The sequence below is a fragment of the Toxotes jaculatrix genome, chromosome 11 (genome assembly GCF_017976425.1).
Source record: "Toxotes jaculatrix isolate fToxJac2 chromosome 11, fToxJac2.pri, whole genome shotgun sequence".
Lineage (NCBI taxonomy): Eukaryota > Metazoa > Chordata > Actinopteri > Toxotidae > Toxotes > Toxotes jaculatrix.
Window position 1 is genome coordinate 4,151,121 of NC_054404.1, and position 25,006 is coordinate 4,176,126.

At 43.5% G+C, this 25,006-nt stretch overlaps 1 protein-coding gene across 3 annotated transcripts in view; it reads left to right on the forward strand.

The window, feature by feature from the left end:
• The window catches only part of ehbp1 (EH domain binding protein 1), a 129,348-nt gene that overhangs the window by 29,132 nt on the left and 75,210 nt on the right, over nucleotides 1-25,006 (forward strand). For all 3 annotated transcript variants that reach the window (XM_041049983.1, XM_041049984.1, XM_041049985.1), the window contains exons 6-10: nucleotides 7,671-7,852; nucleotides 9,400-9,539; nucleotides 12,558-12,695; nucleotides 13,061-13,319; nucleotides 15,413-15,659. In XM_041049983.1, coding sequence (XP_040905917.1) covers nucleotides 7,671-7,852; nucleotides 9,400-9,539; nucleotides 12,558-12,695; nucleotides 13,061-13,319; nucleotides 15,413-15,659 — 966 coding nt within the window. The remainder of the gene's footprint in view (nucleotides 1-7,670; nucleotides 7,853-9,399; nucleotides 9,540-12,557; nucleotides 12,696-13,060; nucleotides 13,320-15,412; nucleotides 15,660-25,006) is intronic.

Consider the following 25,006-nt stretch of genomic DNA (forward strand, 5'->3'; position numbering starts at 1 on the left):
GCCACAATCAGAGGCACTGAAGCAGAGCATCACCCTGCTAATGCTCTTTGTCTCCCCAGATTTGTCACTTAGCATGGAGAGTACACCTTTGTCATGGAGCAGGGTGGGAGAGAGGCAGACTCTCACTTGGGGCAATTGTTTCTTGTCGCAGGCCATCTCAACCCCCCTCCCCCTTAAGCAAATCAGCTTTGCTCTGGATTAGGGCCCTATCATAGCTCTGTCAGATCTCAGCAGCCTCCCTTAAACAGCTAAAACAAACAGATCCTTAAAGTGAGAATTGAGTGGATGTGGAGGTTCTGATTCCAAAAAATCCCTATGTTGTCTTTACCTGGAAATCATCATTTGATATCTCAGAAATATCGAGGTTTCTGTCTTGAGATGTTGGTGGGAATTTTATCAACCAGACCGGGAGTGATGCTAGAAGGAGATGGGAGAGGTATCACCATACAGTCATAATAACACCTTATTAGGAATTGGATAATATTGCAGCCGTGGAAATTAATCAGTATTTTAGGTGCATGTCATAGTAACTGTCTTGAGGTTTTATCCTACCTCAAGATTAAAACAGACGCATAAATAGAAATTTAGTGCATAAAGCCAGAGGTCATTCTCTTTGAATTTTTTCAGTGGAAAGGCTGTGACAGATTTTGAACTGCATTGGTTAAGTTTTCCGCTATAGACGTGTGTCTTTGTGTCAGAGTGTGGACTATAAAATGAGGTCAAAGCTCAACAAGAGCTTGGGTGGTCAACCACCACTGTCATTCTTTCTGTTACACACACACACACTCACAACCACACATGGATACTGTCAAACCTTCTACATGTACACACAGATTTTGTTGGATGGATAAAGTGGCAATGAACTAAGAATATCAGCGGATTGTGAAGAAAAACAGTTTTGAGTTGCAGCTGTATTGTGTTGCAGAGGGACCTACTGAACTGCCCCGTGTGACACTTGGTTATGAGTGGCCAGTGAATCCAGCCCTCTACATGCATGCAGCACGCTCTCATGCCCACCCCAAATGACAGGTACACAACAGGGACCGGTAAAGATCCCACCAGGATTTGTCCCAGTATCCTTGATGGCCAGTCCAACTTTAGCACAGGGGAAGGGGAGGGTGGACCAAAGAGAGCATTTCCAACTTTCTGGTAAAATACTGCCACCTATTTGTTTGGAGTGTGAATTTGACTGGTGGCCAATTCTTCCACATTGCCCCTTTAACGATGGCCAGAGATGGTGAAATGGCAGGAAAAGTGATGAGCAGGCACTTCATAGTCCAGGAATTAACTCCAGCTATAATCCTGTGGTCCTATCTCACTCTCCCTCTTTCTCTTCCCCTTCTTGGCTCTGTCTTTCTTTTTCCCTTAACCCCCCTCCCCCATTTTCTCCATCTTTTTCCCTTCTCATGACTTCTCTATCAGTGTCTTTGCTGTCCACCTCTCTGTCTTTCATTTCTGTCTTCTCCACCCTTCTCTCGTTCCACTCTCTCTCTTGACCACCCTCTTCTTTCCAAACCCCCCCCATGTCCCTTTCTCTTTCTCTGGCAGAAGTGCAGAGCCAGGGCTTTTGCCTGCTGGTAATTTATTTTCCCATTAGCCCCCTGTCTGAAGTGCATGCTCTGGGTCTGAGTGTGTGTGGGGGGCACTGAGGGCCACCCAAAAGAAAGACCTGGCGAGTTGAAGAGAGGAGGGCACCCTGGACACGCTGATAAGACGAGAGAGGGAGAGGGAGGCAGGGTGGGATAGAAATGAAGGGAGAAAGAGAGGACATGAGATACTGGCTTGGTGCCCATCTAAGCATTTTTGCAGGTTATGAATTACGATGCAGACTAATTAGAAAAGCCGATTGAAAACGGCAGGTTTCAGTGGAACCGTTACTTGTGTTAAAATGATTATTCCTTCTATTTTTGCTGTTGAACCAACCCACAGCATAGGTTTCATTTATGCTGTTGAACCTCTGAAATATAGCCGTTCTCCAGTTAATGTCTGAATGTGTTTAGCTGTGTGTTGCTAGCTAGCAGTAGGTCACTCCCCAGTTAAACAGCTCTCCCCTCCCAGTCAGGATTAGGCCTTTTTAAGGGCTGGTTGGTTTGTGACTCTCCTCCTTTCATCTGTTGCCATCAGAGGCAACCCTGCATTAAAGGCATTCCTCTCTCCTCTCCATGTCTTTCTCTCTACACCCCATCCTCTTCTCTTTCTTTTACACACACACACACGACTCATTTTTTTATGTGGCCCTCTCCTCAATTAGGTCAGAGGTCAGACTCAGCTACAAAATGGCTACCCTTGAGCTAGTGTACAGATAGCTGGTATTGTGCATCTTTCTTAGGTGCACCTAACCACATCAAATCCCGTCTTTAGTTCCTCTTTATAAAGTCTTCATAAGAGTTGGACCCAGTTTTGCACAGTTGTTATTGTTTCTGTGTATATTCAGTTTCTTCACTCATGAGTACAGCCCTGTATCTGACAGTAGGCTTCACGTCAGTTTGTCCCGTTCTCAGTATCTTAGCGCTGAACAAAAAGGACTCTGTGTCTGAAGTTCAGGGTCCTTATAAACTGTATTCATCTAAATCTAGTGAACACACTGTGCTGTAATCAGCTGCCCTCTCTGTTAAAACAAGCCTGTTCCTGCGCTTGTTGTAACTTATCACTCTTCTCTCACTCTCTTCACTCATTTTTTTGTCGTTCACAACACCCACCCACCCCTCTCCAGGAGCGAGGCAGTGGTCACCGAAAGGTCCTTCCATTCTGGGGGGTTTAAGTTCAGTCTGTTCCACAAGGTGGTTCTAGTGAAGAGAAATCCTGTGGCCCTGTTTTTTTTTTGTTTTTTTTTTCTACTTGTGTGTCAGTGTGTGAGAAGAAGACTGTGTGCGTGTGTGTGTCCATGTGACAATACACATGAAAGCCATTTAAACAGTTCATTCCATTATTAAGACCATTGTCATTGTAATTCGCATAACTGCAGTGATAGTATTGCGGAAAAAAATAAATCCTCACATATAATAGCAGATGAATAAATTTGTCTTAATCTGTACGTGTGTGTGTGCGTGTGTGTGTGTGTGCATGCATAGTGCAGCATTCATAGGTGGTATGTAAAAAGGCCTGTCTTATCAGTTATCAGGGGAGGCCAAATTGACACAGAGGAATCACTCCATTGTGTTGGGATTCAAAGAGAGATGTGAGCACATTGGATGTCTCCATTTCCAATAACTGTGACCTTGAGGCGAGAGGAATAGCACCGTACACCCCCCCCCCCCCCCCCACCTCCAATCTGCTGACTGCTGAATTCAACCAGAGCCAGCTGATTTTTTGGGTGTTGGGGTGGAGGGCTAATCGGTGCTACCTCAGGGTTATTCTATAGGGTAAATTGAGTTTGGCTTTTTTTTTTTTTTCTGAACCTTGTGAATACAAATTACAAAGGCCTGTATACAGTTTTTTGTGGAGTGGAATATTTATAGCCTCTGTGTCCATATTATCCGCTCTGAGGTTGAGGTTTTGTTTCACAGAGCTTTACAATTAACGTGTTTCATAACAAGAGAGAAAGAAGAGATAAAGAAAAACAGGAGAATGTGGCTTGATCCAGAAACATTCGTTGTTCCTGCCATAGTCCTTCTGGTCACCATGAACTTACATGATTTTACAGCATTTTAAAAAAAATGCATCAAATGTGTGACTTTTTAGATATGCAGTCTTAACCTGGTCTGCAGTTAGACTGTGACTGACCTCCGCTTGTCCCTTTCCCCCTCCACTTCGGGATTGTTTTGTTTTGTGGCAGCAAGCTTAAGTGAGATAATCATCTGCTTGATGTGGAACCAGTGATTCATCACTTATCATAATCGTTGTGATACTAGAGCCGTGTTTTTATCTTTTATCTTCCCCAACAACACACTGAACACCACCACTCTCACTTTAGCTATTGACAAATCATTTGTACCACGCATGCTGCCATTAATGTCAGGAGCACAACAGAACAGACAAAGTTACCTTTGCAGGTCTCCCCAGTTGCACCACAAATTTAGGAACATGCTCAGTCAAAGAATAAATAATGTTCATGTGTGAATTGTCATTAAGAGTCAAAGTATATGGATCAATATGGAGCATCGATCATGTTTGCTAAAATTAGAAACCAATTGACTGGTGACCTGTGTTAAAAAGCCATTAGCTGATTGGTGTGTGTTTGTGTGTGTGTGTGTGTATTTGGCACTTATTCTTTTTGTTCATCATGCGTTATCACTACCCAACTGTCAGTGTGTGTGTGTGGCAGACCAGGCCTATAAAAGGAAGCCAGGTTCTTTTAGCACTCAGTCTAATTAATCCATCTCTCGGTGAGAAAAGGATCCCGACCCCTCCTTCCTCCGGCCCGTCCCATTGGCATTTTGGGGCATAGGGATTCAGCAGGACCCCCGGGCACCCCTCCTGCCCTGACCCCTGCCCCCCCACCAGGGGAGCATCTGTGGATCGATTTGGGGGCCAGCTGGCACCAGGGGAGAGGGGCAGGACTGGTACTTTAACACACAATCTACTCTAACGCAAACACACTCCTCTCGAATGAAAGTCACTCATCGTCATTTACGACAAAAATAAGTGGTGCAGAGTGACGGTAGGCAGGTCGCAGGTTTGATTGCTCTTGTGTTTTTAGTGGTTTGTGTGAGTGTAGTACAAAGGTGTAAGTTACAGTTAAGGATACACTGCAGTTGTGCAGAGATGCAGCTAGGAGGCAGCATATAGCCATCACCCCTCCCTCCTTCTTTCTGTTTCTCTTTTTCCCTTTTTTCCTCTCTCTCCCACACACACACACACACACACACACACAGTATTTAGTCATTCTCTGGGCTCAGAAAGAGAGAGCATATTGATAGTCCTATCCTCTCTGTAATAAATTAAACTTCTGTATTGTCCTTCCTTTTCATTTTACACATTGTCACAACCTCCCAGTCACCCTAATCCCGACTGCCCCCCCCCCCCTCACCTTCTCTCAAACACACACACACTCTCTCATGCGCACACACATTGATTGACAAGTAGCATCTGGGGAAATAGAGCAGATTTCCATTGTTTGCTGCCCCTACTCAAATCTGTTGAAATGGTTATTCCATTCTTTCGCCAGGGTATTTGCATATCCTTAAGTATTTCCTATTTTTCAAAACCCCCCTCACCCCTTTCTTCCCCATCCTCCTTTTTGCTAAATCCCCTCTTCTTAAGTGTTTGGTGCATTTGGCAAATTCATTCATAAAGTATCTACATGCGCCATTAGCTTAGTATAATAGCCAGGGTGTAATCTGCAGAGAGATAAGAGGTGGAGAGGGAGAGTTTTTTTTTTCCTACTTCTTGTGATGGGCTGAGAAGAAGAGGTTGGTGGTGGGGCGATGATACGTCATTATGTTCCCCAGCCAAAGCGACAAGGCTCAAATGTCAGCACGAAATGTCAAGTGGCCTCGCTAGTCAGTTGGTCGGACGGTTTCATCTGTAGTTTTTTATTTAATTACTGGTCTGAGGAAGGAGTGAGGTGGGAAGGAGGAGGCAAATATGGAGAGAGATGGAAGGATGGGATGGATGTGGAGGCCAGATGAGATTTACCGTGGGATGCTTGTAGGAGATGGAAGGATGGAAAGAGAAAAACAGGAAACAGGAGGATAAAGGTTAGAGATACTGATTCTGATAATTGTTGCCAGAGCAGTTGTTGGTTTTAATGTCTTGTCCAAATACACCTGGACAGTAGCTCTTGAGTGAGGGAAGATGTCTGTAGCCTAACAAGGTCTGGGATTCACACCATCAACCCTTCATAGTAAAGAGTGTCCCTATTGCTCCCACATGGCAACTGTTTTTACTGCTTCCTTGATGTGATTATTATGGTGGCGAAGACAACCCAAGACACTGCACGTGCAAGCAACTTAAGGAAAAATATTCAACAACAAGAAATATCTGTCGATGCTAATAATGTTTAATAAGTATGAGCAGTCACTGTTTAAGTTGGTATACACGTTTACACTCTGTGTTGATTCTCCTGTGCCTGACCCATAGAGTTCTATTTCCTATTTGGAGCTTACATAGTTTCTCACAACATTACCAATAGCTTTACCACTCTGCACTGATACGAACTGTGTGTGTGTGTGTGTGTGTGTGTGTGTGTGTGTGTGTGTGTGTGTGTGTGTGTGTGTGTGTGTGTGTGTGTGTGTGTGAATGAATACCCTGCGGTCCTCAGCGATAAGACTGAGATTGAGTTTTCCCCACAGAGCCAAAGCCTCTGAGATGTGTATGTGTGTGTGTTTGTGTGCGTGTTTGTGTGTGTGTGAAGACATCAGGAAACGGGCAATGTAAAGAGCTTGTATCGCTTTATCTACCGTACACGCCAGGGTGTATGTGTATATGTATATGTGCTCTCAAACTGGTGTTGTGTGAAAGAGAGCTAGCTGCTCTGCTTTGTTCGGCATTGTGCACACGAGAGGATGAATCCTCGGGGCTTGATTCACAGCTGAGACAAGAAGGTATTTTTCTGTGGTATAAGAACACAAGTGTGTGTGTGTGTGTAGGTGTGTGTACAGTTATATATGCTGTTTTTAGACATCCATGCGGTGGAATAGAGACAAAAGGAGAGACCAAGAGGAATCAGACAGATTTAAAGTGAGAGCATGTGTGTTTCCACTGCCTGCTGCTTTCATTCCACATGGCCTGTGAAGAGACATGTGTGAACCAGTGTCTGATCCTCACGCTGGATTTGGTTCTAACATCAGTCTCTTTCCACATGCAAATGAACACAGATCATTTAACCAGGAAAATGTGGCAGTTTCCCTTCACAAGAAAAAAGGATGTTAAAACGGAGGCGGCAGAACAGGGGAGAGGAACGTGGTATGTTCGTGGTATCAACACAGCAAGGAGGTGAACCAGTCTGCTATCCACTGACAGCGTGGTGCTTCCATAGCCAGACTCACAGCAGCCAAAACCCATCAGTTGTTGTTGGAGGGAGAGAGGGAGGGCAGACAGAAAGCTCCAACGTCCCCAACTGTTTAGTTTCCATATCTAGCAGTCAGTGACAAGGCTTTCCGGCAATTCTTATTTTTCACACACTGTCCTCCGGTAAGCAGTTTGCTTTTGTACACACACATACTCACTCTCTCTCACAGGGCCATGTTGCTGATTCCATAACGCTTATCATCTGGTCTGTGGCATATTCCCAAATTCCAATTTGACTGCTAACCCCTGACCCAGAGCACATCTCAGAAAAGAAGTACAGCAAAAATGGCTTCAGCATGGACCTTTTGATAGGAAATATCAGGAAGGATTTTACAACCAAATTCACAATGCAGGAGTGCAGGAGGGCACTGGTTTGAGATTGTTCTGAATTTAGCATCCCACACTGACCAAATGTACCATTATTTATCTGGATGTTGTAAACACAGTCATTAGTAGTGATGAAAAGAATTATTCTGGACCTTGTTTTAAAATTAATTTGCACTATACTGAACATTAAATATGTGTTCCCCAAAGGAGGATGTAAAACAGTGAACAAAAATAAAACAGCACCAATTAAGTCTTACAGAATATCCTCACTTAAAATTCCTTTTCTCTTGGTTTTCCATTTGACCCCTGCAGTGTCAATTTTATGTTCTGTCCGTGAAGTTATATGGACCTATATTCACCTGAATGTCATCTCTCTCTCTCTCCCTCTGCAGGAGTCTCCATCAGGACGGAGGAAGGCCTTGGCCACCAGCAGTATAAACATGAAACAGTATGCCAGTCCAATGCCCACACAGACAGACGTCAAACTCAAATTTAAGCCGCTGTCGAAGAAGGTGGTGTCGGCCACGCTGCAGTTCTCCCTCTCCTGCATCTTCCTCCGTGAGGGAAAGGCCACGTAAGTCTCGGTCTGCTCATGTAATGCTGTTTCTAAGTGGAGTCAGAGTTCCAGATTCCTACCCAACTTATTGATTTTGGTTCTTAATGAATCCTGGTTCAGATTCTTGTGATCTAATTTGAATAACTAAAGCAAAACAAAAAAAATGTGTTGAAAGACAGACTCACATTTATTTTCAATAGACCTGTGCTGCTATATTTATTTCCACACTGGGTATATTATATTCTGTGTCTTCACAGCTGTTTTTTATGAAGATCAGATCCGCCTCTGAGCTCTTTCTCCAGTTTATGTCTGCGATCATAAATGTGTTGTCATGTGTGATCACTGGTCATTTAGATGGAAACCCATCTGAAGTTTTGATTGCAAATCTATTCAAATTATACCAGAGGTAAATCACATCAGTCCAAACTGTCTTGGCTAAAAGTGAAATTTATCTAACTGTGTGTTCTTATAATACACACACTCAGAATGTATGTGCAGACATTTGTTTTGTGGTTTAGTTGCACACACATTTTCTCTCTCTCAGTGCAGCTTTCCATTCACTCTCACATACTCCTCTTTGATACCACCAACCCACACTCTCAGTCGTGGTGTTTGCCATTTGTTATTCATTCAAATGTGATAGCAGCAACTTTCATTTAAAGACAGACAGACACACACACACACACACACATAGAAACACACACACTCAGAGAGAGCAGAGCAGCCAGGCCTTTGTTGTGGCACGGATGGCGGGTCGATGGCGCGTAACCCTTGTTAACCCTTCGGGGAATGATGTCGACCACACACAAACAAACTCCATCACACCAGTTCAAATGAGCCTGTGGGTCTGGGAAACACCAAACACAAAGAACAGAGAGGAGAATACAGTGATTATGATGAAGCTGTGGTATCAAGGGACTGAGCGGGGGGGGAGTACACAAGACGACATAAAATACAGGAAATAATGTAGAAATTGATGCATCTGGGAACAAAGTGGTTGTGCCGAAAAAGACAGAGACAAAGGGTGGATGGGGGAGAGTGGGAGAGGAGATGCTGAGTGGAGATGAGAGACGAGCTTAAAACGTGAGTGAGTGAAGTTGGAGTCTTGACTGTTTATGACAGCAAGGTGTAAAGACGGAGGTCTGAAGTAAAAAGATGAATGAGCGGTGGAAGAGGTAGAGACAGAAAGAGAAGAATCATAATCCATATGTGTGATCTTTCTATTGTCAGCTGTGTTAGTGAGAGCTGAGACCTGAACTGTGTCTGTTTTCCTGCAGGTGCATTGAATAAAAATATACAGTACTGATGCATTTTATTTTATTCATTTCTCCATTTATGCTTTATGCCTTTTCTGTCTCCCTTTTTTCTCTGGTAGTTGTTAATCTGTTTAGGTTCATCATAAACATGAGTAGGCCTGGGTTCAGTGTTTTAAGAGTGGGCCTTTTTTTTTAAAAACCATTTTATGTGTATTATACCTAGGTTCTATCTGTTTTGAGGGCTGTTTCTACCTATGAATGTGAGTTCACCCCTGTGTTGAGTTAATTGTCTGTATTTTTATGGTCCAGTGATGAGGACATGCAGAGCCTGGCCAGCCTGATGAGCATGAAACAGGCAGATATTGGCAACTTGGATGACTTTGAGGAGGAGAATGAGGAGGACGAGGAGAACAGGGTTAACCAGGAGGAGAAGGCTGCGAAGATCACAGGTAAAAACGGAGACAAAGCACTTGACAAAGCATGAGCTCCACCAGCTGAAGTCAGTCAAAGTCATCCAGATTACAGGTTACTGCTTTGCTGGGATCAGCCATTAAGCATCACAACTGGTAACCATACTTTCCAGTGAAGAACAACATCTCAGTTAATGGTAGGTTGGTCTGTTAGCCCAGTCATTTCGGCAGCTAGCTGGTGATCCAACTGTAAAAACTAATTTGACTGCTACAGAGGCTGAAAATGTCCTGATGAATTTTCCCAAACTGACAACTTTACATTGGGGACAACGTCTCCAACCCTCCTGAATAATCACCCAGACCAGAATAACCCAGAAGACCCAGGCTTCATGTGGGGCATCAACTTTGCTTCTGCATTGATATGTTTTCCTTCTGACTTTGTCTTTTCTGTGAGTGTGAGCATGTGTGTGTGCCTTCATACACGCGAAGGAGCCAGAACGTGTAAATTCTTGAGCTTCATTTACGGCGTTTTGTCGGCTTCATGTTTTCTCCCGTTGCTTAGGCTTTATTTTCCCCCATTACCCCTTGTTCCTGGCTCTCTCCTCCTTCCTGTGTTGGGGGCCTCCTTCCGTACATACATGTTGGGGATTCATTCTATGGTTTAATGTACGGACCCCGCTGCTTCCTGCTTTGCTTAATCCAACTTTTCAAAGCGCCATCTCTTCATGTTAAGCTTCATGCTTTCTGTCCTTTCTTTTCCCTTCCCTGCTCTTTGTCTCATTTATATGTATATGCATTGAGCGCCTACAGCGATTCACTAGCGTGCATCTCTGAATCAAAGGACCGGCCAAGCAGCCAAAACTCCCTGATATCATATTCCTTCCTTGGATGCTACCTACCCAACAACCCAGCGAGCTACCCCAGCAATACTAACACTAAGCTAACCAACACATACCCAGCAAAACGCGATCTCTTTTTATCTTTATATAAATATGTAAATAATAAAAAGAGAATGTTTTTACTCCAAAAAGGATGCATATTTTGTGTTTTTATTTTAATATGTATGTATGTATTTGTCGAGTGATAGATGTTCTTCAGTGCTGCATACCAAGGTAACCAGCTAGTGACCTAAGCTGTGAAGGCTTTTCAGAAAAATAGAAATTTGACGTAAAGATGTGCTTTTTTTCAGCCTTTACCTGTTTGTGTGTGCACAGTATGAAATTGACACAGCTTTGCAAGACCGTCAATTAGCTGTTCTAGCATTACTGTTAGCATCATACATGCGTGTCCCTGTCTACAAATACTAGTGTTTGTGTATGTATTTGTAGACATATCATCAATCAGGTTTCCAGCCAGTTAGCTTGCTAGTTTATCCATAGAAATAATACTGCAAACATAAACCAAGGTCCACACCGAAATGTATGCACTCAACTTACGTAGAGTATATCTGGAGTTTGTGTGTGAGTGTGTGTGAGTGTGTGTGTGTGTGTGTGTGTGTGTGTGTGTGTATTCTCGATGGGCTGTGTTATTTTGTCTTGTTCACTGCTATTCTTCCTTCCTCCCTTCCTGTATGGCCCTGTCGTTTACAGAGATAGTAAACCAGTTGAATGCCCTCAGCTGCTTACATGGGGATGATGATGATGATGATGATGGTGGTGTCCCTAAGCGAGCACGCAAAGCAACCGCTAAGCCTGCCGCTTCTTCCCAAGGTCTTTTTTCACCTTTCTTTCATCTCCTGTTTTTCTGACCCGTTCATCGTCTTGTGAACATTGTGTCACCTCTACCCCATCACTCATTACCACAATGTCTTTCTTCTTCTCCATATATTTATTTTTCTTAATCCTTCCTTTTCCCGTTCCCTTTTTGTTTCTCCTTGGCTCAAGTCCCCCATCCCTGAGCCTCGTTGACATTGGTATTGTGATCGTGTTGTGGTCATGTGGTGCTACAGTTTATTTTGGTTTGTGTCGTGATGTGGTGTACAAGGTGTTGTGAACACATCAGTTGGTGTTCATCCTTTTGGTTCCTATTCTTTGTATTTTTGACAGTGTGAACTTGTCCATTCTTTTACTGCAGTTGGTAGTGAACCAAACCAGGTAAAGGGTTTCCAAATAAACTCCTCTTACACAATAAAACATCCTTTCAGGAAGGAAAAAGTTGTTCTGTTTTCAAATTGCAATTAAATGCATTTGTTTTTAGTTGAAAAGTGAGTTTTGGATTAGTGGTATCCTCATGCGGCCTCAAGCTGGTGAGACGCTTCAGAGTGAAATCTGCATACTCCTGGCTTAACTCCAAATTTAATGTAGAAACCTCACATTTTACACAAAGGTTTTTCCATTTGTTCTGTCTCAAAAACCCTCTGGGGGTTCTGAGGTTACTCTGCTTGTGCCCCCAAGTTTTTCTGTTCAGATGGTGAGCAGTCAAAAATTATGCTACACACTGGAACACGCACAGATGTAAATAGACACTCAGGCACATGTGTTCTTGTCATGAGCTAAAAAGGGTCATGAATGTTGTCGTAAGAGGCGAGGAAGAATGCTGCGCCTTATCAGCTACCTCCGCTTCACATAGCCACACTAGATGTAGACGAAGGGACTCACATGCTCAGATTCTCTCATCGTGCTCAGCAGCACTTCTTGGCATCTGCCTCACACACTTTCACACTCTTTTCAAACTGACCCGCACCCTGGCAGCATGCGATTGAGCTACAGTGAGAATGATTAAGATAAAGTGGACAAGTCTCAGCCTCTCCAGACAGGCTCTCCATGGCAACTCCATGCTGCCTTCACTGTCTCCCACAGTAACCCAACATACTGCACAAGTTTTCCCAGAATGCCTCAGTTGTATATGCACTGAAGTTGGCTGAGGTGGCAGAGGAGCACAGAAAACTTTAGGCAGCGCTCCCCAGCAAGAGGGATGACATACAAGACTGAAAGTTCTTTATGCCCGTGGTTCACTCCAAAGTGCAGATTTTGGTGTGTTTGGGTTGTTTTTGATGGTCACTCTTCTTCATCGTTGTTGTTCATTTATGTGACTTTGCGTTGGAATCTTTGGCAACAGAGCTGATCAACAAGCTGAACTTTCTGGAGGACGAGGATCAGGAAACGCCTCCCGCCATGAGCACCAATCCATTCGATGATCCTGATGATGACATGCATCCTAACCACCTCAACCCATTCGGTGATCCCGATGAGGAGGGTAAGTTTAACTCTGTCATCTGATGTGAGTCTGATTTTATTGTGGTGGATGGATATTGTCAGTACAGTAATTTTGCCTGGCTTTAGACTTTTATCTTATGATCAAGTATTGCTGCCACAATAAAAGTTTAGGTCCATTTCGGGAGTGTTAAAATGGATTGTTTGTTTTTGAGGGTTTGTTTTGTTGAGAACTATAACAACGTCTAATAATAATAAATAAATAATAATCTAACCAAGTGGGGGAACAAGCTACCAAAGGCTTGTGTCAAATGAAGAAGATAATATTGAGTCATTGTGACTGTGTTTTAGTCCAGCATGTGTTGTATATGCAGTCAGTGCTCTCTCTCTCTCTTCTCCATCAAATAGAGCCTCCTGCCCAGCTGGTCTCACGGAAGCAAGTAGATGATGATTCCTTCTATGACCACGACTCCTCAAATCCGTTCAATGAGCCGGATGAATCGGAGACACCCCCAGGGAACCCGTTCGAGGAGCCAGACCAGGACACGGACCCCCAGCCGGACCCAGAACCCCCAAAGCCCAGGCAGAGGAAAGGAGTACGGCCTGTTGACATGAGCAAGTACTTGTATGCAGACACCTCTCACAACGAGGAGGAGGAGCTCGACGAGTAAGACTTTATTTATTCATTCATCTCTTTTATATTTTTCCACTTTAATTTGCACTAGTTTCCCTGAATTTGGTACAATAAAAGGAGACCTGAAGCAACTTTCTTTGTCTGTGCTGTGCATTTGACCTTTTTCAGAGAAGTCCACGTTTTATTGTTTGCTAGAGGGAGTCAGATAAACACACTTGCCTGAACTGTTGAGTAAATAGCCTACTGACATGGTTTCTAGCAGCCCGAACTAGAAGCACTCAGGAAAGATCCCAGACTGCCTCGTCCAGTTACTGTTGGCAGACCAAGTCCTTTAAGACCTCTCCTTATAGAGGAGCACTTGCAGCCCCCCCCATCAAGGCAGAGTGACGAGGCAGCTCTTTCAACAGGAACAAGGGCCCTGTTGTTTCACTGCATTCTTTAAGCTTGTCTCCCTCCTTTCCCTCCTCCGTCGTTCCTACCCTCCCTCCTATCAACTTGTTGCCCCATACTTTCCCCCCTTGCCATCCTCCTTAACTTGCTCCCCAGGCTCTGCTCATTTTTATTTCGCTCGCCTTCCCTTTCATCCTGCTCACCTTCATTCCTCCCTCCTTCTTCCCCTCTTTCTTTTTGGCAGCTTAGTTCAGTGAGGAATTCTCAGTTACTTCACAAGCAAGAAAAATTGAACTAATTGAATAGCACACTAGCAGACGACATACTGCGTGTATAATGTGTCTTCTATCCCAAAAAAACAGGTTTTATTGACAATACATTTTTGCTACTCTCTTTGCAGGAGTGTAGGTTTATAATCAAAGAAATCATGCAGGCAAAGAGGAGGACACCTGTTACTACCTCAGCAAGCTTTCATATAATAATATTTATTTATTTTAATGTAACACCAGAATCTTTCGCTGATTGTGTGCGACCTCTGCAGCAGAGTGGCTGGGCCTAAACTTTGAATGTAAACTCGTGGGCTTTGGCTGTTGAGCGAAGCTGTCACACAGATAGCCGTATGTTTTAGTCCTCTAAAGACAGACAGGTTATTGACTGGCATGTTTCTTTTGCTCTGTCTCTTACATCAGGAGCAGTTCACTGCAGAATAGAAAGTTCAAGAGGGCAGCGCAGTGTTTTGACTGGAGCCCTTTCACATGTCTTTTAGCCGGTGCTGGTCTGTTAAAGCTTCTCTATAGGCCTGCCTGCTTTTCTTTTCTTCGCTTCCCTTCCCCCCCCCCCTCTCCATCGCTCTGCGGTCAGATAGACACTGAGTAGCTCTAACCCTCTCTTTCAGACAGATACCCAGTCAATCAGTTTTTTTCTTTCTCACTCTCGCTCTCACCCCCACCCTCTCCATCCAATTCCCTTGTTTGTTTAGGATTGCTTGTTGCATGTTGAGTGAATGTCTCAAGGCCGTGCCCCTGCTTTCAGTGCCACAAGCATGCCTGTATATTGATAACACTCTGGTATGTGTGTAAGAGTGCCTACTTGTGTGTGTGTGTGTATGTGTGTGTGTGTGTGTGTGTGCCTGTGTCTTTGTGCTCCTGCCTGTCTGTCTGTCAGTAGCCCACCTTGGGCAGTGAGGATATGAGGTCACGCAGACCTGACCTCAGTGCACCTGCATCTTCTGTTACCTTACCACTTGTGTGTGTTGTTAATTGTGTTGCACCAAACTCTCGTTTCCATGCAGCAATCTCCTTATGTTTAATTAGACAATGGACAGTTGCCAAAGATGAGTTTAAATAGTGCTATTGATGTTAATGTAATAATTCATGGTTCGATGTTTTAATGTTTGGTACTCAGTGTGCTCTTGTTTTGTTACTGAATTAAAGTGCTATAATGTCCATAGTCATTAAAAGCTTTGTATTTATTACAGTGTTTTCTCATTTATATTGTTTTGTATAAATCTGTACAACAGTTTTCATTTTTCCATTGTTTTGGTTTGTTGACCTGTTAACAAACTGATCCTTTTTTTGAGGAAAAAGTTCATATAACTCTTAATAATTTCACACTCTTCTGTCACTAGAACTTTTTCAAAGAAAGATTAATGTGTAACATTTATTCACTTTCTAACGTGACGTCTTGTTGTCTTGTCTTGCTCTCTGCTGTCATCTCTTTCTTCCCTCCATTCTCAGATCCAACCCGTTCTATGAGCCGAGGACATCGAGCCCTGCGCGGCCCCCCGCTGGCGGCCCCTCCCTCGATGTGGGCAGCAGCCAGAAGAGGAGGGCTCCCCTGCCCCCAGGTTCCAGCCTTGGCCTCGGCCCCAGTCCGCCAGCTCCCAAACCCAGCTCTAGCCCAGAGAAGGAGAGAACCCAGCCAGTCGGGCCCAGCCCGGTAGCAGCAGTGATGGGGAGAGAACTGGCCTCTTCTTCCCCCAAGGTAAACAGGCTTCACTTGAATTATATATATTATATAAATAAACTCTGATTTATCACCACAACGAGAACATGTGACAACAAAACAACAAATAAATACTTGGAAAAAAACACAATCTAGTCTGAATGAGAGGACTGCTTTTTGGCAGTGATTGCTAAGTTTAATGATGTGAGGGTAACACTGTAGATTCTTAACAGGATTTAGATTGACATTTATGTGTATGTGTATATTTCAGATGGGCTCTGTTTCCTAATAGTGATGACCAAAGTTTCAGTTAATTTGCCAAATACATTAAATGTAAATACTTTTTAATTAGAAAGGAACACTGACAGTATAACTTTAACATAAACTGAACCCTAAAATCCCAGAATTTCACAACTTTAGGTAATAGTCTTTTTACTGTTCTTCACTTTGGCTGATTCTTTGTGACAAGTGTTATCATAAGAAAGTGACTTCAGGCATTTTGTGTGTGTGTGTGTGGTTGTGTGCATGTGTGTATTTGCACTTGTGTGTCCACGTCCAGTGGTCCTTACATTAGCTTTTTTTCCGCCTGCACAATCCCATCTTCTGCCCCATTCTTTATGCTCATGAAACTCCCTAGCTCCTCATTTGAATATAGGTATTTGTTTATTGGGGTGTTTTCGTATGTTTATTTATTTATTTAAATTAGGTAAATCATGGCTGGGTCTAATTAAATGGCTGATGGTCACACACACTCACTGCAGGAGTCAGACCACTGGTGGGGAATGATTGGCTGGGGGTGTGGGGATGGGTGCGGGTTGAAAATGTATGTGTGTGTGAGTGTGTAGGGGCTCAATGAGCCTATGTGGGGCTTAAACACAGGGGGCTTAACTACAGCAGAGCGATCAGAAGGGGGTGTTGACCCCCTGTGCGCGCACACACACACCCACACATGCAAACACACTCTGTACAGTTACTTATACACACACAGACACACACAGGTCCCTCCTCCCCATGCAGCTGGCTAGCTGACTGTTTTAGTGTAGCTGGGCGGTGATGCTGGCCGTCCATGTAATTATGGCACAGTGCCTTTATCACCCAGCTGCAGTTGCCTGTGACCGTGGGTGAGGGGGCCTAAACCACTTTAATTACCCAAAGCCAGTGGCCTGTGGTGGGCCACACTTCGCCAAGAGATGCCCCTGCCTCTGGAGCTTGGGGTGGAGGGAGGGAGGGAGGGATGCAAAGAATGAATTGTTGGTGAGGATTGTGAAGAGGGGGTGCACTGAAGGAGAATAGGTGGAAGATAGTGAAGGGTAGAGGAAAGGAGAGTCGTGAGGGGAAGAGAAGGAAGATGGCCAGGGAACAGTAGAAAGAGAGATAGGATGTTCACAGTAAACAAGGATAGGCCTACAGGGTTTGTTGACATATACTGCTAGTGTGAATAGGTTTCTCTTTCTTATTCACACCCAGCACTATGACACACACACACCCATGCACGCCTCAGCCATGTGTAGGCTGTGAGATGACCTTTGAATGTATGAAGTCAGAGAGGATTAAGAGGAGACATTCCCACTATGAGAGGCCAAGACGAAACCAGCACATCATCACACTATGAACGTGTACAGAGTGTCGATGTGTGCTCGCGTTCACGTGCATCTGTGGATCTGTTCTTATAGTTTGTGGTATGCCTAAGGCTCAGTTTAGTGAATATGCGCTGGGGCAGTTATAACCTTCCCCTGAAACACGGCTAACCTCTACTTCTCTCATATAAAAGGTTTCAAGGTGTATGTTCGCCATTTATTTCTACTAACTATTCATGTGGGCGATTGGTGTGCAGGACCAAGATAAACGCACACAAACTAGGTCTAATCTCAGAATGTGAATAGAAATTGATATATTGAAAGCATGTACAACCTGCCCTGAAGCGTATGAAATGTCTCATACGCAGTTTGTTACATGAAAGCTTTGCTAACCAAAAGGGATTAGCATGTCTTGTATCCTATTTACATTTAAAAAAATGTTTTCAGTGCAAAGGTAACAGTATATGCAGCGGTTAAAACTTTTAACTGCTTGATCACCATAGTTACACCCAGCAAATTGTTATGAGTGTAATGGTCAGAGCCTCAGTACCCAAATAACATTTCTGTGTTAATGGACTTACAGTTACATTTTGGTTTTGCTGGTCTCTCTTGTCCTTGTCACGTGTGAATTCACATGGGCAGATTTACATTTATCTTTGTCCTAGATGTAATTTTTATCCTCCTTGTCATTGTATTAAAAACACCCACTTCACTGCCAGCTTGTGGAAAATCAGGACATGTAATGGACATATGGCGTGCGCCCACTTACTCTATATACAGGTATTAACACATATGGATTGGATTTACATTAATCTCTAACAAGAGCTCAAAGCTCTGGATTCTTGCCAGTGGAGCGCACATTCAGCACCGGCAATTTATGGACAGGACAAGGTGACAAACCTGCTGCACCTATAGAGTTTATCCATGATGCCTAGCAGACTGTAGGTCCTCATAAAAGCCAGCAGATATTGTAGAGCACAGACAATTAATGCAGTCTCTGCCTTAGATGTTTGTCTACGTCTTTCTTCTTTTTGGTTCTCTTCTTTTTTGACAATACTAGACGACATCTGTGGAGATTCTCAGTCGTCCAGGTCGTGGTTGGATATCCAAAAAGGCAATGTCTTTGTGTATCTACAAACCAAGTCCATTTGCCCTTGACTTGGAATCCTAGTTGACAGTCAGTCCCAGCATGTGGTCATATCCTGTTGTTTCAGAAAGCCTCGTCTGCCTTAAATGAGGATGTTTGCAATGAATAAGGCCGAGCATCTGTACTTTTTCGTTGCCATAACACACACTCAAAACTTCTACACAACTGAGGCATTTCCGCTGACAGTAAGAGGTTCGCCTGAAGGAAGCAGAGCCTTACTTTGTCACTGTGGTGGTTGTGTAGAGGTAATGTCTTTACTATGGCTCAGCCGGTTTTACATCACAAGCTTCCTTGTTTAACTGTTGCCACCATCGGGCATTCACAAATGCCACGGTTTGTTTACTTCTGCCATTCTCATCTTTGAATATGGATATATTATGTTAACTACTTTTGCTTGTTAGTATCTTAGATTTGTCTTCAAGTTTCTGAAAGTGGTGCTTTAGTCTCTCATTAGACGATTCATGTATCTCATGCCAGTGTGTTTGTCCATGGTCCTGTCGGGGAGATATAGATCCTCAAAGGCGTCAAGTTTAAGTTTAGCATCTGTGAAGGAGCTGGAGGGATGGAAACGTCTGTGGGATTAATTTAAATGAACAGAGAGAGTTCCTGTTGGGCGGGTTGTGAGCTCTGTCTGGTCTGATTCAGTCCATCTCTTTTCCCTGGGGCTGATTTCACCCCTCCCAGTAATTCAGTGATCCCCTTCCTTTGTTTCATATCCATGTCTGTGTCGTAGTCAGACCGCTCTACACTTAGATGCTCTGATCTTTGGATTTTCATCAAGTTTCCGCTTCATGAATTATTAGACTTATTTTCATATAAAGAAAAGTTGGAAGCATGTTGGAAATATGTCAGTGGACAAAAGTTTGAGTTTGAGTTGAAAAGTTCTATTTTATTATTAGAGTTAGGCATCTTCAACTTTAAGTTGGTGGTACTTTGTGGGTTATGTACGTCCTGAAACTGTTTGCCTTATTAAATAGAAGTTAATTACAAAAGAACAAGCTATATTTTGGGTTGTTTATTACATACTCTGGTTTTCTGGTCCATGGGGTTTTGGAAACACTACTGTGTCTTTTGCTTTACTATCGTCTTTGTCAGTTTCACCGAACTCCTTGTGCTATGATATAAAAAAGGTATACATTACTGTCAGAACCATAATCGTATATGGTGTCTTTACCACTTTTCCCTCTGTCTTCCTCTGTCTCTCTGTTTCGCACTCATATTCACACACACTCATCCTTTCCAGAGGTGAGAAAGTAAACCAACACCAGAGGTATGTTTTCTTTCTCCCCTTCAGTTGAAGGGCTTGTGTGATTACTTATGTTAATCAAAGGGTTCAAATTAAATAGAGTTTTGCAGGTTGTGAGAGCTCCTGTGCCGGGGGGAGGCAGAGGCCACAGCTCTCCTTCCTCTCTCAGACTTTGTTTTCACAGCCTCTCCTTCAGTTCAGACTACCTCCAAATTGAAATTAGAATAAATTAACATTATTTAATTGAGTTCGCAGAAGGCTGCGATATTTCTTAATTAGCTTTCACCGGGGTCCGCGGCAGGAGAGGACCACATCCGCACTGTGAAGTGTTACTGAGGTTGCCGTGACGACTGAGGGATGGTTTTGGAGGACAGAGGGGAGCCCAAGAGACAAGGACAGTCATCTCCTGTCTTCTGATCTTTGCCCGTTCCAAGGTCTCTCGTCTTGTTATCGTTATATCCAGTCCAAAGTTATTTCATCTTCTCTGATAAGTTTGACATACCATTACACAAAGACTTTCAGATGTAGGACTTAATGAAATTAAAGCTTATGTTGATGATGTTAAGTAGGCATTGGCAACTTTCTGATATTAAATAATGCAGAATGAATTCATCTTTTATTGTCTTATATTTCCAAGCACTGAATTTAAGAATTTAACTGAATTAATTTATCATCTTTTTTTTTTTTTTTTTTTACCTATAGTTGAGAGGAAATGACAAAGCACCGAACATCATCTTTTGTAACCAAGAGTAAATGTTCAGGACGAAAAATAAAATAATGTAAGATTTTGACATCTTCAGTTAAAGTAAAGGATCGGAGGGCTGTTGTTTCTCTTAAATTTCAAAACTTTGAATCCATATTAGCAGGGAAACAGTCAAAGTGGTCCATTTCTGCAGCCAAGGCACTGAAGCCTCGGTGGCTCCCCTTGGCCACACTGGCCTTTCCATAAGCTGTGTAATATTAGGAGAATAATCCGCGAGAGGGGTAAGACTAAGTCAGTACCTCTCAAGGTCTGTCTTTTCCCAGCATGGACCCCTCCCCAACTTGCAGTTTCTGAGTGGTCTGTCATTGGATCTTGTGGGAGAGAGGAGACCCAGTTTCTTCTCTCATGCAGTCTAGGTCCGATCATTGGGCTTCCTGTTTTCGTTTCATGCTGCAGGGCATCGCTGTCATCAAGTTAGGCAGAAAGGTATAAGACTTTTCTGCCTACTCAACTGTTTGGATCCTGTGTCAAAAGTTGAGGGAATGTTTAGATAAGGTGATGTTCTGGATTTGAGGTTTGCCTGTTTTGTCGAGAAAGATACTTCCATAAATCTTTGAATCAACTAATTCTGGGATCCAGTGAAGATTAAAAGTTAAAGCATGTTTAAAAGACTTTTGAACAAAGTGGCTGCTCAAGAACGAGCAGATCTACTCATTATTCTAATGTAAGAGTTGACATTGATATGTTTAGTGATTTTAAAATAAAATATAAAATAAAATAAGATATAAATAAAAATTTAAATGTTAATATATCACTGTGGTGACTATTCCAAGTTCAGTTTTTTACAGGGCTGCCATAGAAGAACAAGCGTGTGTGTTGTGTGTATTAATGTGCCGTCTTGTGAGTGTTGTGAGGGATATATTTTGATCCAGTTACTGTAATGCTATCTCCACCTCTTCCTCTGTTGGGTGCATGTCGAGTTCACAAGTTAAGCACTGCGAAGAGCTCACTCTCCTCAATACCCGCTCTGACTGGTGTAAAAGGGCCTTCCGCAAAGCGCCGCTTGTAATCTGCCTTTGGTAAGTCCTCCTTAGTTTTATCTGCCAAGGATTACCTCACAAGCTGCAAGCAGGAGAGAACGAAGGAGACGCAGAGCAAGAGAGAGAGAAATGAAAAGCAAGTCAAACAGAAAACGATGAAGATGGAACAAAATGAAAACAAATCGCTGTGTAATCTCTGAAAGAGAGAGACCTGCTTTAGAGTTGAAGGGAAGTTTCCCTTGCCACTCATTTAGAGAGGGAATTGACTAATCCCTCCATGATTGATGTCTGCAGTGAGAGGCTCTATGGCAGACTAATAGGGCTTATGAGGATGACCAGAAAGTCCTTTGTGTGTGCGTGCCTGTGTGTGTGTGTGTATATGTGAATGAACCAAACCTTTTTGTCTTGTGTGTTCCTCTATCCAGTGGCCATAGAGGCCAGGGGTTTGAATGACATAGCGGCCGAAGAAGGGGTAACTTTATCTTAATCTGGTCTTAATCTGCCCCAGTCCTCCAGGTGTGTGTGGGCTTAAACCCAGAAGGATCCAGGGTTTTGGGGTGAGGTTTAAGGGGGCTTCGGGTGAGGAGATAGAAGTCCATGCACTTGAAAACTCCTTGGACCCCCAGAGGGTCTAAGACCCCCCGCACGTTCTTGGAAACCGCGCTCACTTAGTCGTGCCATACCTTCCTCCCGTCATCCTTAAGTGGCCCCAGCTACATTTTAATTGAATTAAACCAACCGTTCTCTATAATTTAAAAAGGACCTTAGAAGTACCTTATGAATTAGTCTGAGTGATTTGTCTTTCACATTGTGCGCGTGTGTTTAAGTGTGTGTGTGTGTGTTTGTGTGTGTGTGTGTGTGTGTGTGTGCGCGCACTCTTGTGTCTGTGTTTGAGGAAAGGATAGCGAGTGTAGAAATGATAAGGCTTTAATTGCCTCTTGATAAAGCCCTCCAGCAACCTCGGACTGTTATGGTATGCAGGTGTGTGCTCTTATGTGCTATAGGAAATACTAAGTGGCACTTTTGGTGCTTAACTCGTAGATCACTGAGTGGGATCATTCCCTTAGCTTTTATTTTAGCACGCTTGTAAAAGCTCAGCTGTCCTCAAAACGATTTGATCGTGCGGTCCTGTCTCGATTATAGTGCAGAGAGGTTACACACTAAATGAATGTTTTCAGTTTGGTGGGATTCTTTGTTTCAGTGCAGCAGTTGGGGCACCAGTCAGCAGCTAATGTTGGTTAGCTTCTACTTGGTATTGGAAACTGTTCGTCTGTAACGGCCGTTTCTGTTCACCTTAACAGCAAAAGACAGGCCCAAGGAAGGACAAAACTCAGAGCTGATCAGTGTTTTTTTGGTGTTTAGTTCAAGCTGTAGTGTTATAGGAATGATGATGTCTGTCCATTGGATGACAGTTCTGTCCACACACTATGGTCCACAGTGAAGCATAGTGATGACTATTGGATTAACGTATAGTCATTCAAGAGGAATCAATCCTGTTGTCTTTGGTGATACCCTGACTTTCATCTAGCACCAGCAGGTCAAAATTTCCAGTTTGCACATCAGTTTAGTGCAGAACTAAAGACCTCATAATCTCATGACTGAATTCCTGTGAGCCAAGTGTGTGCTAATGTTAGGATGTTAACATACCAAACACTACGTGCCATAATAGAGAAATTGCTTGGGGCAAATGGTGTGGCAGTAATGGATGTTTGCAGATTTGAATTGTTGGGGCATGAGACCCAAAGTCAGGAACTCAGCACCACTCGCAGGGTTTTAAAAGTGGTCAGCCCATCAGATATGTGAAGACTTGGTCCCCCTTTTCTGCTCCATTCTGGAGCCTAGTTTAAAGTATCAGTCATGCACCAAAAACCGTTGCCTCACATGTTCATTCACACATTCACATGCGCTTTTCCTTCTCTTCACCTTCGATACCTCCTCCCGCTCTACGTGGACGCTCTTGTCACACTCCTCCCTCTTCTTCTTTGCTTCTGAGTAGGATTTTCCCCCAACACCACACCCTTCCTCCTTCAGTATGTGTGTGTGTTGATGCATGTGCATTCTGATCAGGAGTCAAAGGGGTGACTTTGTAATTATGTTCATTTTAATTGGCTGCGCTATCACCTTTCTCATCACTTTGGAGCCCATGCTGCACTGGACAATGGCTGTCTGTAGTAGGCGGGGGGGGGGGGGGGGGGGGGGTTGAGCAACTGCTGTGTCAAGATTCCCCCACACACACACGTCGTCAGGTTCTTTACCTGCGGAACATAATTCCTAAAGTGGCCTCCTTAATGAGTTTTCCCTGCCCAGGCTTAGATTAATTGATAAATAGTGGCGTTATCAGCGCAGCTGATCTCTGAATCCATTGCACCACTAATTTGTTTGTTGAAGATGGCAGTTAAAGGAGATTAATACGGTATAGATTTATAAGAGCCAACCCCCCCGCCACCAGCACCTTCCTCCTTTGCTTCCTTCTTCCAAAGCTTATTTATTTATCCGAGGAAGATGAGGAAATGGAGGAAGAGTGAAGAGGTTGGTGGCCTTTGGATCCTGGAATCTTTAAAGTCTGGTTTTTATAGTGTACGTGTTAAAGAAGTGTACATGTTAAGAAAGAAGATTGTGATCTCAGGGAAGCTTATTTTCCAGGCCAATAATATGTAACGTCACAACATGCAAACGATTCAGTAGTTAACATCATCTGCCACTCTGGTTAGTCAATTAATGACCAGCAAGTGGCAGGTGGACAGAACGGGCTTTGACCTGAACTGAGTACAGTATCATTTTTAAAAAACGTAGATGAGACCTCATGTGAGTTTGTGATCTCCTGCTGAATCTGTGTAACCCATAGGAGGATTAAAGATGGAGATGGATTCAGGAACGAGGGTCGTGGACATTTTTACCACGAAGTGATGTTGTCTCGTTTCGCCCATAACCGAAACCCACTTTCCATACCATCAACCCTCACCACACACATAGATACACACCCTCAATCCCAAACCTGCTCACCCTGCGTGTCGTTTTTTTTTTTTCCTCAACCAAAGCTAATTTGCAGAGGCGTGGATGTGGGTAATGCCGCTGCTGTTTCCATGACAAGCTAAAGCCAGCGCTTACACCGCATTATGCCCTTGTGTTACACGTTAGGCGAGCAAGCGGGTGGATGGGCACACTGCAAGCTGGCACAGTCACTCCTTTGTCTGCTGCCTCCTCCAAACTGTGTTATTTCATGATGTTTTTTTTTTTTTTTTCAGTGAGTCGTTTTTATTTCAATTTCAAGCCTTGTCTGTCCTCTCCCGTTCTGCTTTTTTTTCCCGGCTGCTTTGCATGGTTATGCCTTTGGAGCAGAATAGGCCTTGGAAGAAAAATGGTCCTGGAAAAGGAAACCGCTTTTCCTGATTTTTGCATTTTACATCTCAGTAGCCAACTGCCGAAAGGCCCTCTGTCTTGGCCTGCAGGTTCATTGCTAGATGGGAAGCATATCTGCTTCTGAGCGAATCACAAGCAACCCCCCCGTCACCATCACTATCATAATGAATGTATTTACATATTTTCCTACTTTGTGATATTCCACAAAGCCATGGCATGAGGATTTTTTTGAAAAATGTGGAATAAACAGTTAAATGTTGTCTGGGTAGGTGGCATAGCAGCTGAACGCCTTGCTCAAAAGTAGCAGGTTCAG